The 18601-nt window shown below is 35.3% G+C and overlaps 1 protein-coding gene across 7 annotated transcripts in view; it reads right to left on the bottom strand.

Moving 5' to 3' along the window:
- The window catches only part of PCLO (piccolo presynaptic cytomatrix protein), a 400035-nt gene that overhangs the window by 199121 nt on the left and 182313 nt on the right, over positions 1-18601 (bottom strand). For all 7 annotated transcript variants that reach the window (XM_032305895.1, XM_032305888.1, XM_032305890.1 and 4 more), the window contains one exon: positions 2405-3115. In XM_032305895.1, coding sequence (XP_032161786.1) covers positions 2405-3115 — 711 coding nt within the window. The remainder of the gene's footprint in view (positions 1-2404; positions 3116-18601) is intronic.

The following is an 18601-nucleotide window of genomic DNA, read 5'->3' as shown; positions in this document are numbered from 1 at the left end:
ACTAAAACTAATGATGTACTGTATGTTGACTAATTGAATTTAAATAAATGAATAAATAATAAATATTCATAAATATTCTTTTGTAATAAAAATGTTATTTTTATTAAAAATGAAAAAGTAAAATGAACATTTGTCATCTTCTGTTGAGGTCACTGTAACAAAATAAAACTGCCACGCATAAGTAAACAAAAAAAAAAATGGTCTGACAACCATATATATGGAAGTAGGGAGAAAGAGCAGGGAGCAGGCACGGTGACATAATTAGATTCCTCGAATCATTAGTGACAGGTCATGAAGGCCATCATTAGGAGCATCTTCAGGAATAGGCATCAACAGACAGGAATGTGATAAATTGGATGCAGAGAGCAAAGAGTGGGCAGGTAAGAAGAAATCTGAGAGTACTCAAAAGGGTAGTGACTGGGAGGTTAGAGACTAATGAATGATATTGTCATTACCAGAAACAGAAAGTCAGAAGAAATAGCATGGAGGACATGGGGACTTAGAGTGGAGAAGGGAGTTGAGGGAAATTGGAAGCGGAGGTGAACCATGAGAGCTATGGACTCTGAAAAACAATCTGAGGGTTTTGAAGGGACGGGGGGTGGGAGGTTGGGGTACCAGGTGGTGGGTATTATAGAGGGCACGGATTGCATGGAGCACGGGGTGTGGTGAAAAAATAATGAATACTGTTATGCTGGAAATTTAAAAAAATAAAAAAATAAATAAATAATAATTAAAAAAAATTACGGAAAAAAAAAAAAAAAAAAAACCTGCTTCTATAGAGAGTGGGTGAGATTCAAACAAATGATTTCCGGTTTACAGTAAGGCTTTGAAGCAGAACTCATACTGGGTATTTGAAAACACGAATCTGATACTCAAAAGAGGGCCAGGAGGGTTGCAGGTAGACTTAAGAATTGCTTATGTGGCTCCCCTAAGAACAAAGAAGACAAAACTCAAACCAAAGCAAAACACAAAGAAAACCTAATCACGTAGAGATTAGGAAAGAAAGCGATACACAAAGTCAAAGTACAACTCATAAAGCATGAGCAGAAAGACAAAAAGAGAACAAAAAGGGAAGGGTCACAAAAGCCAGGGGCACTTCACAAACAGAGAAACAGCCAAAGGCACCAGGTTTTGCCAAGCGGTTAGCTAGAAGAAGCAATGGGTGGTGGTCATGTTACTAGATCCAGCCATTGGAATAAAGAATATACAGGCACCAGCTCTGACTCTGATACACTCATACAAGTAATGAAGGTAGACCAGGATTTACTTAACGAGTGATACAACATGTATCAAAGATGGGTTAGTAACCATGTGTGAAAACTGAAAACACCAAAAAAATGTACTATAGATTCTTATTTAAGTTCTAATATTAACTTTTAATATTGATAAGTCATTTTTTTCCCTTCAAGTCACTGCTGTTATTTGTGAGGTAAAATCATTCAACCAGATATGATGTAAGATCTCATGTAGTTCTAAAACAGAGTTCTTCTAAAAATGACATTATTGCTTGTACAGATAGAGGTTAAAATGGATACTCTGAAAAGCTGCCACTAAAGAAAGAGAACATACATTATTTCAGATGATGCCTGAATTATAAATAATCCTTCAATAATAAACACATTAAACAAACTCCAAATAGAGTGTATTATATTAAAATCATGTTAAATACTAAAATTTACTTTTGTCCTGAATTTTAGCCATACTTTTTTTTTTTGGGCAATTGCAGTTTAATCATTTTATGGCTGGTGGCTCCTTAAAAGGCTTTCAAGCAAAAAGAAACATGTTGACTTGCTTAATGCAGTGACTAAGTGAATAGAAACTTATATAAAGTCACATTTATTTTTATAGAATTTTTTTTTTAAGATTTTTAATTTATTTATTTGACAGAGAGAGATCACAAGTAGTCAGAGAGGCAGGCAGAGAGGGAGGGGGAAGCAGGCTCCCTGGTGAGCAGAGAGCCCGATGCAGGGCTTGATCTCAGGTCCCTGGAATCATGATCTGAGCTAAAAGCAAGGCAGATGCTTAACCCACTGAGCCACAGAGGTGCCCCAAGACACATATTATTTTATATTAAAGGTGGATACTGATTTTATGTTCATAGAGGAGAGGAGAAGAAGAAACTTATTTAAGAAACTCTTCTTATCACTCTCCAGAATTCCAGTAAATTACCAGATATGCATAAAAGCAGGGAAAAATAAATTTGATACCTATGCTTTATTTACGTTAGATCAAGCTGTCAGAAAGCCCAAGTTGTTCATTTCAGCAACTGTTACACATTTCCAAAAGTGCCTTCAATCCAAGGCTTGCACTTACATAATTACCATTAAGCACGCTCTGTACTTAGGTAAAAATTCACAAATTTCATATACATAAGACGGTGCAAAGACAGGAAAATGTAACTTACTGTTTTTTCTTTCCCAGGTTCCACCCGATCAGGCTTTGCTGTGCCTGCTGCCTGTGGTTGTTCTTTCATTGTTTGAGTTGCCTCATCGTCTTCCTTGGGCAAACTTGGAGGCGGGCCACAGGGTTTATCTTCCATTTTGGTCTGTGGTGGCGTCTCCTGTACTACCTGTGGAGTCACTATGCCTTCTGGCTTTTCTTCAGTGGTTGGTACTTGAGTTTTAAATAAGTCTTGTTTCTGTTCCTCCTCTAGAGCTGATGGTTTTGTTACTGGAGGTAACTTTTTGTCTTCAGGTGCTGGCTTTTTTTCTTCAGAGCTTGGTTTCTTTTCTTCAGGAGGTGGCTTTTTTTCTTCTGGGAGTGACTTTTTGTCCTCAGAGGGTGGCTTTTCTTCTTGAGGGGCTGAAGTTTTATCTTTCTCTAGTTGACTCTCTTGTTTGTGATCTGTGGTCACCTTTGGGAGAATCTTTTCAACTGATGGTATTTCTTTCACTTTTTCTGGAAGTATTTGCTCAGCTTCTGTTTTTATTTCTTGTTCCTTCTTTTTCATTTTTGCTTGGGGAGGCATTGTTGTTTTCTGAGATGGTTGTTCTGGAGGGACGGGCATAGGAGAGGCTTTTGGTCCTGAAGGTGTAGATGGCATTTTGCCCATATCTCCGAGCTGTCCTGATATTGCTCTCTGGGTTTGGCAATTTAAACAAAGCCATTCTTGAATCTGCAAAGAAAACAGCAATGAACAGATTAACTATATTATAATGGATCTGTTTTGATGCCTATATTAACAGCTGGTGATTTCTAGTTGCTCTTTTGTATAGGGAGAAGGTAGGTCCTTTTTTTCCATATCAGTTAAATAGTGACTTCTAAGGAAGACTGCAAAAAGACTATTTATAATCTAAAAATATGAGGAATCCCTAGAGATTGGCAATTCACTCTCCTCACCATAAGGAAGAAAAAAAAATATAGCATTAAAGATGGAGCTGGGGTTGGGGGGAGGGTATGTGGAGTCAGGGGAATATTCACTTTTTTTGGTGAAGAATCTGCATTTGTTCCAAACAGAATATTTTGGAGCGTGGGGGTTTCAAAATTGGTATTTCATATATTTACACAAAAGTATTAAATTTTGTCGTCATTTTCTAGTAACTACAATTAAGCAAAAGTTCTTTTAGGATTTAGCGTATAATCTCCTATCTCTTGATGTGGGTCAAATGTAATTCGATCTACCAGAGTAGAACTTCACAAAGTACATAAAATGTTTTTAAGAATAATTTGTGCATAATTCTCTATCTGCTTGAGGACTAAAAAAATAATTTCATTCTTAATAATGTTCACATTTCTCATGCAACTGAGCAAGACACAATCATTGGCTCAAATTGTTTAGTATCTTTCCCCCAGAGTTTTTTGAATCTCTGACTAAAATAGTTCCTTGCATTTCTGCTACTCAGTATAATCCATGGGCCATTTGCACCAACAGCCTGAGGTGGTCATAAGACATGCAAATTCCCGGGAATTCCTAAAACTGTTTTAGCAGGATCCTGGGGGTTGGAGAAGGAGTAAATAAACTGGTTAATTCTTGGTGGATTCTTTTGTAAGTTAAATTCTGAACACAAATCTTTCATAACACATACAAATGATGGCATGGGAGACTGATTATGTTAGACTAATAATATTGCAGAATTCTTCCCTTATTGATGTATGCTATGTTTTTCCTACCTTATAAATATTATAATGGAAGAGCTAAAGGCTATAAATGTAGCTTCTAATTGTTACATTTAACAAATACCTATTCTGTAAAGTCCAAGGTTGGAAGGGCATAGAAATAATATTATATTCATATGTTGCACTGTTTTCTGAGTTCAGTTTCACAAGCTGCTTTCCATACTGGATCACTCTTTCTAGTTACAGGACTTAAAACCATTCATTGTTCTAGAATATTATTAGGGATCTAAGTTTTATTTCTTATTTCAGCTTCTAATTTCATTAGAGATATTTAAAAAATGTTGCTTAATAATAATGACTTAGGAGCACCTGGGTGGCTCAGTCAATTAAGCATCTGCCTTCAGCTCAGGTCATGATCCCAGGTCCTGGGATGAGCAGGGAGTCTGCTCATTGCTATCCATCTGCACCTTCCCCCCAACCTCCACTCGTGTTCTTTCTCTCCCTCTCACTCAAATAAATATTATCTTTAAAAAAATAATAATGATGACTGTTTTATAACCTGTAAGCCATTACAATTCTTATTTACTTATCTAAAAAGTTAGGACAGAAGTCCATTATTTAATTTTTGTAAAATGTGGTCTATAGAAGTATGCATTACAGGTTCATTTGCTCTTCTGTGTACAATAATCCAATACCAATTCTCTTTGTAATTTCAGGTCTCAGCAACTCTCAAGTGAATGGTGGCTTCTTTCTATCAGAACTTTATAGAAAAGTCTTAGGAAAGAAACTGGTTTGATTCCTTGTGTCAAATAGGAAAAAGTTCTCTCCAGCTCTTCTGCTCAATAGTCCCCAGAGGGGGCACTTCCAGAGTCCTACAGAAAATCAACCTTTACCTGTGTTGTGGTTTTAAAAACCATGACTCAGTTGAGCCACATCGGAGGATATTTTCATCCAGAACCTGCCATCTTTTAAAAACAAAAGCAGATGCAAAAGCAGCATCATTGCTGTTTTGTCACACAAATTCTAAAAACCAAAAGCAGGTGTGTGTTAAGCATTCCTGGCAAGCCAGGTCCTAAAGTAAAGAAGTTAGGGAGTGTTTTATATACCAGGAACACTGGTATCATTACACTGCAAATTTTTATCAAAATAATAGTGTGATCTTTTTATCTGAGTCTTCGGAACAAAGTTATCATCTCATTATCTTACAAGTAATAGCATATGATACCACAGTGGTACACAGCTCTTGTTAAAATGAAAACGTGTTGAGAAAATAAACAAAGTGACTATTTCAAAGTAAAATACTCATTATTTTCATATATTTAAAACTTAGGTAAGAGGATACAAGGTATCCTCTATGTAACCTACAGTGTCAAAAAATACTTCATTTTTCCTAATTTAAAGTAATGTTTGATAAAACTACAAGCAGTGATAACCACACTAGTATGGTCTGCAAGGCAAAAGGAAGACAATGTCAATCTAGAAGAAAAAGGATCTTATCCTGAGAGCATCACTGGCTAGATCAAACTTGTGTTTTCCTTAAATTTCCATCCCTATACAGTTAAACTTGATATTTTTATACTTGGTCTCTCAGTTGCATGACTGATTTGCATTTGAAATAAGATTATTAAGATAAGTCTAATTCTTTTGACTTTACACTTTGATTAACTGTCACCAAAATTCATTTGGGGGCACCTGGGTGGCTCAGTGGTTTAAGCCTCTGCCTTCGACTCAGGTCATAAAAAGTCTTTTAAAAAAATAAATTAAAATAAAAAAAATTAAAATGTAAAATAATTTAAAAATTTAATTTAAATAATTATAAAATAAAATAAAATTTAAAAAATAAAATAAAAGTTTAAAAAATTCATTTGGAAACAGAATTTGCTAAATTTACATGTCAAATAATAATAACATAATTCACTTATGTATCTACTCTGTATATATTTATTTTAGTTATATCTATGGAGTACATATACCATTGAGCAAGGATATGTGTAAGGTTTATTTCATGATGGAACTTGCATGAAAGTAGGAGGACTAAGATACGGGTTAAAATAAATATATAGTAAAAATATATTTACATATAAGGGAAATGGAAAGGATATAATAGTTTCAATGGGCTTGTCTGATGAATTTGTTTAGAACATATGGAATTTGATAATTCATGAATCCCAAAGGAGAATTTTTTCAGCAGACAATTAGAAATGCTGAATTGGAAGACTCATATGTGTGTCTCTTCTTTCTGCAGCTCTAGAACCAAAATTAGAATGCCAACAAATTCAGCAAGCAGAGGAAGTTATAATATCAATAAGGAATTAAAAAGGGGAGGAAAGTACAGTAATACCAAAATTTGCACATTTCTTTAAATATGAAAAATTAAATTTTATTCAGAAAGGGCATATGAAATGGCAGAGGCTAGGGTAAAATCAAAAGTAGAAATGAGAAAGGCCAAAGTGATCAAATTTTAATAATGAGTAAAGTGGGTGAAAATTAATTTTCAAGGAAGTTCATTTTGGGCATATGGGTTATAGCCATTGTCATCTAAATACAGACACAATTAGTAGAAAAGTTGGCTTCACAAGTGACAATTTAGGAAATACTCTACAACCACATAAGATGTAATAATCTGTAGTTCACAATTTTTTTTTTGCATTCTTTACCAAAAGTAATCCCAAAGATTTTTGTATCTCTGTATTCAGGGATTTAATTAAGAAGTATTACATTTCTAGGTCCAAAAAAACATTATCTGCCCTCTTAGTTTGTCAACAGCCACACTACTAAACACGCATCATGTTTCTAGACCAGTAACAATCTGGGGATAAAATAAGCAAGATGCCTAAATTATACAGAAATTCAAAGTGTAAATGATCACTGTCTATATCCGGTGTTTACCACCTGAAAAGATTTTACCACACGTGGCATTAACTCTTTCTGCAAATTGCAAAACACTTGACTATTCATAGTTTGCCGTAAGGCTAAACATCAACAGAGTTATAGCGTTATCTTTGAAAATAAAGACAGTAAGACAGGGGTGCCTGGGTGGCTCAATCGGTTGAGTGTCTGACTCCGTTTCAGCTCAGGTCTTGATGTCATGGTTTGTGAGATGGAGCCCATCAGCCCTGCTCTACACCCAGCAGGGAGTCTGCTTAAAGATTATCTCCCTCTGTCCCTCCCCCTATTCGTTCTCTATTTCTCTCCCTGTAAATAAGTAAATAAATCTAAAAAAAAAAACCCAGCAAGACAATCAGAAAATATATATCATGTAATATATATTTATATAAATAAAGCCATTGCTGTTATATTATTGGGTTTACTACATAGAAAATACATAGGAAATAATACAGTGCTTATGAAGGCTTTTTTTTTTTTTTTTTTTTTACTTACAAGTCATCGTTATGGATGCTTCCAGACTATTTCCATTTCATTGGTTTCACTAGGTTCTTAAATTATGTTTTATTTTCAGTATCCTATAAATATCTCCTAATAGTATAAAACATAAAAGATTTTATCTATATTATTATTAATGTATCAAATACATTCAGAAGACTCTGTGAGACCAATCACCTTTTAATCTAGGGCTTCAACATTAATAACCTGGACACCAAATTCATTTCCAAGTAGGGGAAATTCTGATAAATAGTGTATAAAAAATAACTCCATGTTGATCACAACATACTAAAATGTATCCAATTGTCAGCTGGTGCATGTTAATAGAATGCATTTATCTTAACATCCAATCATTAGAGCATGTTCAAAGCAATGCTCCACAAATCCATTAATCTTATGAGCAAAGTAGGAAATGAAGGCAATAAAAACCCAGAAGAGGGACACTGCTGTGCTACTCAGCATTTTTCCATCAATAAGCAATTTGCTTTATATAACATTTCAGCTGTAACTATAGCAACAATACCATTAAGGAAAATCTCCAAACTTCAGGCCTGCCTATTTATTCCTTTTAAGTATCATTTCGGAAGCACGATAATAAGACCTGCAGCAGGTTGAAAGTTGGCCGTTAGACTTGAAATGGTAGAAAACGGATGGCTGCAAAGCCTGTAGGAGACTTCACAGTCATATCTGAGACATCTTCACCACATTTTAGCATGAATTTTCATTAAAAGACCAACCAGGCGAATTTGGAAGCTCAGAGAGTTTCCACCAACAAGAGTATGTAAGGAGAGATTACATACCCCCTACTCAAAATTCTGTAAAGAAAAATCAAGCCATCGAGGGAACTTATACTCAAATACCTTGTAGTTTCCAGCCTACTATTGTCTTTGAGTCAACAATAAACATTTTACACAGGTTTCTGTTTGCCTGTTTATCTGCTTTTCACTCAGAGTGTTATTTTTTTCAGCTAAAAAAATAATTACACTGATGATCTGTTTAGAAATCACTATTTATTTACTCACTAACAAGCCCCCAAACTGGGAAGAAATGTTACCTGCAACTGGTCACTGGTATTCGTCTCATCTGTAGTCTTGGATGAAGGTGTTCTATTTATCGAAGGCATATATATATATATATATATATATATATATATATACACACACACACACATATATATATATGTATTCTTTTTTTAAATTTTATTTCATTTTTTTCAGAGTTCCAAGGTTTATTGTTTATGCACCATGCGCTGTGCTCCATATAGTATATGCCCTCCTTAATACCGACCACCAGGCTCATCCCTCCCCACACCCCCTCCCTTCCAAAACACTCAGTTTGTTTCTCAGATTCCACAGTCTCTCATGTTTCATCTCCCCCTCTGATTCACCCCATTTCACTTTTCCTTTCTTTCTCCTAATGTCATCTGTGTTATTCCTATGCTCCACATGTAAGTGATAACACATGATAATTGACTTTGAATACCCAGCTTTTGTATCAACATGGTCGGGACTGGAAGAGATGATGGTGAGTAAAATAAGTCAAGCAGTGAAAGTCAATTATATATTCTTTTTTTAAAGATGGTGCTTTTGAGGAAGAAGCAGGCTCCCTGCTGAGCCAAAAGCCTGACACGGGGCTCAATCCCAGGACCCTGGGGATCATGACTTAAGCCAAAGGCAGGTGTTCAACTGACTGAGCCACCCAGGTGCCCTGGGCCCATACACTCATACAATTCAAGTGGACATTCTGAAAATCAGATTTTTTTGGTTTAAATTTCTAAATATATTTCCTTTTGTTACTTGTAAAAGGGAAAAGCACTGAATTCACAGTTGGTGCACTCTTTATTTCAGATTACACAATCGGTTCCTAGACTATACAATCAGGATATTAGAAATCTGTAATCATTCATGAGATTGCACTTTACAAGTATATGCAATGACGTATTTGTGGTATTTCTATTCTTATTCTGTTGCTCCTAAAAATGAATGAGATGTATGTCAGCTCCTCTTCTTATACTGTTGTTAACTAGAATGTATAGCTTCCTTAGTATTTTTGTTCTCTTTACAATCAATGGAACCTATCTCCAAAATACGTAAGTGAATGATTGGGGTTATTCCTCACTTATTTTCTGTGAAGATATAAGAATTATATCAGAATGTATTAGAATATAAATAGTCATATGAAAACAAACAAACAAAAAAAAACCAAATGGGCTATTTAAACATTAACTTCCAAAGGAATCGCTGAACGTTAAGGGTAGGAATCAATAATGAATCAAACAGAATATTGGATATTGTTACGAATTTGTACTGGGGTTGTTCTGCCTGGGCTGAAACTGATCTGTGGTCATGCCCTTCTGCATCTCTTCTTTTATGTGGATGCTTATTTCTGTAAGACCACATACCCCCATATACCCGCACAAAGTATTTCACCGATTTGAGGCTCTTAGTGTAAGTTTCTACATAATGTAAACTATATTATCAGATATTTCCATAAATAGCAACATGCCAACTAAAATCATGTATACTACTTCAGGGATTAAAACTATATTTAGATTAGAATTGCAAAATCTCAGTTGACAAGTTTTTTGTGTCCATTTTTCTTTGACTAAACCAGGATCATTTTTCTAGTCATTTCCTCATCACAATTTTTCTAAAATATGTATTTTTCTAAACTAAGAAAGTAATCTCTGAGTGTTTCATATTTTAAATGCCATTAAATAAATAACATATACACACATGCATTAATTAAAATACCTCTCAATTACATTAACACAATTTTCACAAGACTTGAAAAAAATCAGGGGCTTCCTTTTAGAAAGACACATATATTTATGTGTATACATATATATACACATACATATATATACACATATAAAAATATACATATATAAATATGTATATTTATATTTATTTGCATGGATAAGACCTACATAGGGCTCGTTTCCTTATGTCTTCCTTCTTTCTTTCCTTCCTTCCTTTCCCTCCCACCCTTTTCTCCTTCTTTCTTTATATCTGTATAGAGGGAGCAAGAAGAGTGAGCTCACTGAGACTACTCTTTGATTAAAAAAATCTATCTGATTTGGTTCAATCACAGGGATCAGGGTAAGTGATCTCCCACCAGTGTGTATAAAGGACAACTCCAAAGACACAGCTGTTTTCTCACTGGTAACCAATGATGCAAACTTACGGGTAATCATACATAATTATTTTGTTACCTTTAGCTAACTCAGCTCTAGCAAAAACAGAAGGCTTAAAGAGAAGGCTCATCTTTGGACTCAAGGCATTACTATTTGTGATTAATGGTTCTAGTGTACTACATTCTAGGCTGACAGTTATTTATGTAAGTCTGGTATACAAATAACCAACAGTTTAAAAAATGTCATTTATGTTATATGGATAGCAAGCTCATTTTTAAAATAATCAGTTCTCATCCCTCTGTTTATAAGCTTGTATTATATCCCTATTACAAGAAGTGTGTATTTATTTTGCATATGTTAATTAATACATCAAAGCAAAAATTACCTTTTAAGTCTAATGTAGTCAGTAGTCAGCACTACAGGCAATGAGTAATTGAATTTTATAACAAATTTTGAAGATGCTAATACACTTCATCACAAAGGAATTTTGTTAAGATTACAAAGCTATATGCATTTGGAAGATAGATTATTTAAAGCACAATGACTAAAATCTGTAGAACATTTTATAGGATAAACAAAAACCAGTCCCAGTTTTTAATTTAAGCATCACTGTGGATATAATGATCAAAGACAGAATAATCTCACATATGAGGGAGACTGAAATGTACAGGAAGAGGGTAGGCACGAGACCGACCGTACGATGGAGATGCATGCAAAGTGGGTGGAGCGATGGGGCGGTGGTGAGCCCTTCTACAGGACACAGTGTGGCCCTGGAAGCCCTTTTTGCAGGGGAGAATCAGTGTGTTGATTTTGCAAGGCATAAACTTGTCTAGGGTGAACTCTGTTTCCAAAAATTCCCTTCCCTAAATGTTTCCCATTATAACGTGACGCCAGAGACATCTGGTGTGAGATACGGAGGGCAGAAGCCAACAAGCAGCCACGGTGCTTTCCGCATGCTCAGACAGCTAGAACAGGGTCACACGTACTGTTGGCAGCTCACACATGTCACTTACTGCTTAGGACAGTAGGCAGGCATACAGCTGCTCTGTTTTCCTCTGGATTCTTCTTCAGCTTCTTCTTTAGCTTTTAGGATGGAGACAATGGGAACAGACCGGGTTCTGGGCTGTTCTCATGGGTTCTACCTGGTCCCTGCTCTCCCCTCTTTTAAATTCATCTTTCTTTCCTCTGCCTGACCTCCATCCTTCAATCTTCAGTAGGCTTTCAGCAATCACTTACTTAAGATCATATCCTTACAACAAAATCCTTATATAGATTCTATACTTCCTAATGGTCTGTTTCTCTAATTAAAGTCCAAGTGATAGAATCACAGTGAGTCATCTGTTATTCAAGGAATGATGATGTATTACACGTTTATACAGTTATGTCAGTATATGTGCAAAGTAATTCCAATAGTGTATTTCAGATCTTAAGTTGCATGGCAAAGAAAGTACACTTAACTGGAATTCAAGAGAAATAGGGACTATCTTTGGTTCTGTCAGTGTGACATGCATAAATAGATTATCTAGAAGTTTTTATTTTTTATTTTTTGGGGGGGTTAAAATTATGATAAAAAATTTTAAAAAGCCTCCAAAAATAATTTGTGACATATATACATACGTGTATATATATACAATGAAAAATTTTAAAGGGTGAACACCCAAGCATCCACTGATCCCTTAAATGGAACACAGACAATATTATTAGAGACTTTTGCTATCATATCCTATTCTGTACTCTCAAAGAACCACTATTTTAATTTTTGTGTTGTTTTACATTTTATGGTTTTAATATGTGTATAATATTTATATATGTTTTACTCTTATATATTTCTGAACTATATATAGTTTTGTGCATTTTCCCCTTTTATTCTTTTTCAGTAAACTCTGCCTCGATACAAAAATGATCAACAAAATATGTGTGGGGCATAAAGAAAAAGTTTATTATCAACACCTGGGAACAAATGATTCAATTAACAAATGGAATACTATCATATTTGAAGCTTCTTTCAAACTCACCTCTTTATATCTTCCTTCAAGTTAACTATCATCCTATCTTATCTGTCTATAATTACAACATTTTGGGCACAGTTTTACCCTATATGTTTAAGTCCCTAAACAATATATTGCTTGCTATTGAATACTCTGAGAAATGGTACCTAAACTTCCTTTCCGTTTTTGAGTCTCATTTTAGTGTTAGAGTTTTAAAGTGTTATTTTAGATGGACAGGTAGGTAGGTATGTAGATAGATATGGATAACCTTCCAAATCAAAGTATTTCCTCAAAACTAAACTATGGTGCTATTAGCTAGTACTGATGATGATGATAGGTAAGTATTACGTGTAAGACCATAGCTAGGTGTAGCCACCGTGAGAAACTAGAAAATGCGTGACTCACATGAACTCATTCAATTTCATTTTTTAAATTTTTTTAAGATTTTATTTACTTATTTGACAGACGGAGATCACAAGTAGGCAGAGAGGCAGGCGGGGGGGGGGGGGGGGAGGAGGCTCCCCGCAAGGCAGAGAGCCCGATGTGGGGCTTAATCCCAGAACCTGGGGATCATGACCCAAGCTGAAGGCAGAGGCTTTAACCCACTGAGCCACCCAGGCACCCCTCAACTTCATTTTTAAAAATATTAGAGACCCAACAAAACACATCTGTGCCAAACTCAGGTTAGGAACCAGCAGTGTACATTCTCTTCACTGGACCAGCTTTTAATTAAAAACTTAGTAAAAACCCTATAATCTGAGTGATCAAAGATTACTGAATTACTATGAGGCTAATTTTTAAAAAAGTAGAATATGATTGTTCAGATATCCAAAAATAGAGTTCATAAAGATTTGAGCATTCTATTTTTAGATAGCTTTTGGCTTCACGTTTAGTAACTAATGAATATTGAGGGATCTCAAAAAGACTTCAAAGTAGTGTTATTCAGTTCATTCACAGAATATTTACTGCTTATTTGCAATGATTTTCATGCTATTTTAAGTGCTAAATATATATTCGCTGTTAGAAGGACCAACATAATTATATAAGAACCAACAAAAATACATTAAATGTATATTCATATATGATTCATGTATGATTTATAGATGGAAAATAATGATCTATTATAGAGTCTAGGCTGAAACTAGTAGAGATAGGAAAAAAAATCAAATTTAAGTAAACAGTCAAGAAGGACTTATTTTCTCAGTTATGGCATGACTATAGGCATCTTTTAAAGCTAGTCATTTCTTCAAGCTGTTCTTTTTCTGGCAGCCAATCATAGACTTGAGGATCTAAGTCTCATATATTAAACCTGAACTCCATCTGTATTTTAAAAATATATAAATGGATAACATAAATACACACATATATTTTTATTAGACTACCTGTTCATGAAAAATATTTGAACAATTGGAAACTATCATCAAACATTACCTTGACTAGTCTGATATCCTGAAAGACTTTTTAAGGATGTAATTTCTGATGATGATGCAATAGCCAGTTGCGTGACTATATTTTATTTAATGATGCCACTATTAGAAAACTACTCTAAATACAACAATGCAAACATAAGTCAGAAGGTAGATGCAAGGGAAGAGAGAGTACTGAAGAATTTAAAGTAGTTTATATAATTCCATAAATAATATTGATGGATGGATGCTAGTAAAAAGATCCCAAAAGCTTTATAAATACCATTAACCAGAAAAACCACTGGACAAAATCCCAGAACTTAGTCTAGTCTGCATATTTTCATCACCTAAGGGAGCCCAAGACACCCCATTCAATCCTTGTTATCCCTCTCTCCACCCACTCAGATCTGCTCATTGTTTTCTAGACAGTGAGAATGTGACACCAGGGATGAGTCAGGAGCAAAGGGAGAGGAAAAGAAGAGGGTCTTGCCAGAGCTACATAGAATGCTTAGTTTTCACACCTGCCCCTACTGGATCTCTGGATCAATGTGGGAGTGGTATTTCCAGGGATCTGTGGTATCCTGAGGCCCTCAGAACACAGGAGAGGCAGAAGTGCTCCATGGGGAAGCTAGCTGGATCTGTACTGCCTGCATTGCTCAGCCAAGTCAAGTGATTATTGAGTCAGTAATTGGTATGATTCTTTTCCATCTCAAAAACAATCTGACCAAGAAATGTACCCCCCCCCCCCCAAATCAACACCACTTTCTGAGCCTTTAAGAGTGTACAGTGTGCTTGGCTGAAAAATAGGACTATAAAACAGAATTCCCATTTTTAACAGATAACTGATTTCCATTTAGCATATAACTTCCTCCTGAGGCTGCTTGTATTTGAAGAGGACAAGCTCACCCTGAAGGAATGACAGTGCACTGCAGAGGTTACAAGCTTGCACAGATGACCAGGGTGGCAAGAGAAGAAATGGAATGAAGGAACTGACACTGCCCAGAAAAACTGTCCTGATTTACACGGAACCTAAACATTTAAACATGGAGGAGGAACAGGTTCTGGAAGCCAGTGAATATATTTATCTCATTGACTCCTGATGACCATCAGAGGAGAGAACTTCTACAATCACATTCACTATACAGATAAAGAAACGGAAGCATAGAAACTCAAGAGTCACTTCACGATCAGTATCTAAAGCTAGTAAGTGGCAGATCTCAGAGAAGAGGTCACAGCTCGTACATCTGGATTTTAAAGAATATAAAGGATACTTAGAGCTGAAGGTGGAGATTTCCTAGAAATGCCATTCAAAAGAAGATAACAAAAACCAGATTCGTGGAAAATAGCTCCACTTACACAAGAAGAGAAACCAGCAAAGCCAAGTAAACAGGGTCATTCAAGAAAGGTGGGGGGGAGGGAATTGGCAATTTTTATTAAACTCCAGTGAAAAAGATGAGAATTTCAAAGTAAAAGGCAACACTGCCAAATACTGAGGTTAAATGATACATATTTCAAAAAGAGTGGCAGACCAATCTCTTTTCACAACTGAACCAAGTACTCTCTTTATATATTTCCTCCTTAATTGATTGCTTTGTCCCTATCATCTTTGCAATAACTGTTTTGATGTTTCTCAAGTGGCCTACATAACTGACTATAAACAACTGTTTTACCTGTGATTAAATATATAATTATATCTAAAATAATAAGTTATGTTTATTACATTGCTTCATCTTTATGTGATGAGTATAAGCATTTAAAAACACAAATGAAGTAAAACCTTAGAATTCAATTCAAGTGCCATGGGAGAATATTGCTTTGAATGAGATCAGATTTTAAAGTAGAAATTTATTTGTGAGATATAATTTTTTTCCATATAGAGTATTAAATGATTAGACTTTATGTAAACTGTATGTTACTGTAGAATGAGGCTCAATACTTTTTCCTTTCTTTTTTCCTAGTTTTTAAAATGTACAAACTGGTTAGGATGTAAATAAACAATGAGAATATTCTATGTGCTTTGTATACTGATGCATACATGGGAAGCACCATAATTTTTTTTTTTAATTCCTGGAGAAGTTACTGAGATACCATACTTCACTCAATTAATTTATCATTCCACATGTTCTCACCAGATATTGTATTGGGTGCCCTATATTAATATAGAGATTAAATATAGAGTTGTTTATTACAGACAGTCCAAGGTCTAGAAGAAAGAAAGAAAACACTGTCTCATTATTCTTTTTTTTTAAATTTTTAAGTTTTTATAAACATATAATGTATTATTATCCCCAGGGTACAGATCTGTGAATGGCCCTGTTTACACACTTCACGGCACTCACCACAGCACATACCTTCCCCAATGTCCATAACCCTACCACCCTCTCCTTACCCACTCCCCCTGGTAACCTTCAGTTTGTTTTATGAGATTAAGAGTCTCTTATGGTTTGTCTCCCTCCCAATCCCATCTTGTTTCATTTTTTCCTTCCCTACCTCCCAAAACCCTCACATTGCCTCTAAAATTCCTCATATCAGGGAGATCATATGATAATTGTCTTTCTCTGATTGACTTATTTCACTCAGCCTAATACCCTCTAGTTCCATCCATGTCATTGCAAAAGGCAAGATTTCATTTCTTTTGATGGCTGCATAGTATTCCATTGTGTATATATACCACATCTTCTTGATCCATTCATCTGTTGATGGACATCTAGGTTCTTTCCATAGTTTGGCTATTGTGGACATTGCTGCTATAAACACTGGGGTGCACGTGCCCCTTTGGATCACTACATTTGTATCTTTAGGGTAAATACCCTGTAGTGTGATTGCTGGATCATAGGACAGCTCTATTTTAAACTTTTTGAGGAAACTCCATGCTGTTTTCCAGTGTCTGGAAATAGAGCTGTCCTATAACACAGTGCTCCGGAAACACAACGAAGATGGGATCTATGCAGAGTAGGGGATAGTGAGAGTCAAGTAAGGCTGTTCAGAGGAAATGACAACAGGTCTAAACTATGAAGTAGTGTTAGCCAGACAAAAAGTATGCTCAGCTGAGGGGCAAGTTTAACAGTGAATTTATTATGACCAGAAAGGAAATGTGTATAGAAAGGGAGTAATGACTGTAACATAGCAGATGCTCAAGAAAAGGAACTTTGCTGTCTCACATTGCCATAAATTATCTTATACCCATATTATATGTATCCCAGACTACTACCTTTACTTTGTGGACCAGGCTAAAAAATATTCCAAACCTAAGATATTAAAACTTTCTTGTTTTTTTAAATGAAAGCAAAAATATAAATTTGATAGTTCAGCTATTACACTTAGTATACATTCAGGGCAGCTGAATCCTCATATTTTATTTTGTTATACTTTATTTTATTTATTTCTTTAAAAAAGACTTTATTGAGCGCCTGGGTGGCTCAGTGGGTTGAGCCGCTGCCTTAGGCTCAGGTCATGATCTCAGGGTCCTGGGATGGAGTTCCGCATCCGGCTCTCTGCTCAGCGGGGAGCCTGCTTCCCTCTCTCTCTCTCTGCCTGCCTCTCCGTCTACTTGTGATTTCTCTCTGTCAAATAAATAAATAAAATCTTTTTAAAAAATAAATAAAATAAAAAAGACTTTATTTATTCATTTGAGAGACAGAGAGGGCCTAAGAGAGAGCAGGAACAGAGTAGGAGGGAGAAGCAGCCTCTCTGTTTAGCAGCGAACCCAGCACACCTTGAGAGTAAGCTGATTTCATTTAGTATTCTGTCATGATTTAGGTATATGAAAAAAATGTTTTTGTTTTAATAATCTCTCAACATCTATAATTGTAATATATAATCAGCTATAACAAATATAAAAAAATTTAGTTTTGTGAAGAAATTAATCAAAAGGCTAACATTACATCAAGCCCCATGAAAGGCGATTTTCTAATGTGAAAATTTTCTTTCTTTTTCTGAGGATTACTTAATTTTATGGTGCCCTTTTTAAATATTAAGATACCAAGGAACTCTATTTATTTTAGGCATTTAATCATTATCTCTTATTAACAAGTATTATCTTGAATTATTACAAGATAGACTTTAATTCTCTTATGGAGATGTCAATTTCAAATATGGGGTGTATGCTACAGAAGACATGAGATAGGTGTGCATTAAAAAAGAAATGAAAATAAAATCAGCATTGTGGCCAAGGACCTAGGCACAGAGCTCTTGAGTGTTAACTCCACAAACACTGTTGTTCATTATTGTTAACAACCTTGAAAACAAAAGCACATAATTCATTATGTGACTAAGCCCCATCCTCTTACCTTAATATTATCTTAAACATGCTGGCTTGGTTGTTCTTGTTTGGGGTTGGGTTTGGTTTTCACAGCTAACAACCTTACCTCAGTGAGGCTCCTGCTCACTTAGCTCCATTTAGCTCTGTTTTATTTTCTTATTTAGGCTAGACACCTTAGGCCCTTCATCCCTGAGAAAACTTGCAGTAAGATCTGTGCCTGCTTCCTGATACTTTTAAGGCCAGTCAGGGATCCTAATTATTGAAATAGGTGTTCTCATATTTTCAAATATTAAGATTTCAAGGAACTCTATTTTAGGCGTTTAATCATTATCTCTTATTAACAAGTATTATCCTGAATTATTTCAAAATA

The sequence above is a fragment of the Mustela erminea genome, chromosome 11 (genome assembly GCF_009829155.1).
Source record: "Mustela erminea isolate mMusErm1 chromosome 11, mMusErm1.Pri, whole genome shotgun sequence".
Taxonomy (NCBI): domain Eukaryota; kingdom Metazoa; phylum Chordata; class Mammalia; order Carnivora; family Mustelidae; genus Mustela; species Mustela erminea.
Note: the sequence above shows the minus strand (reverse complement) of the source record. Positions and strands in the feature narration are given on the sequence as shown.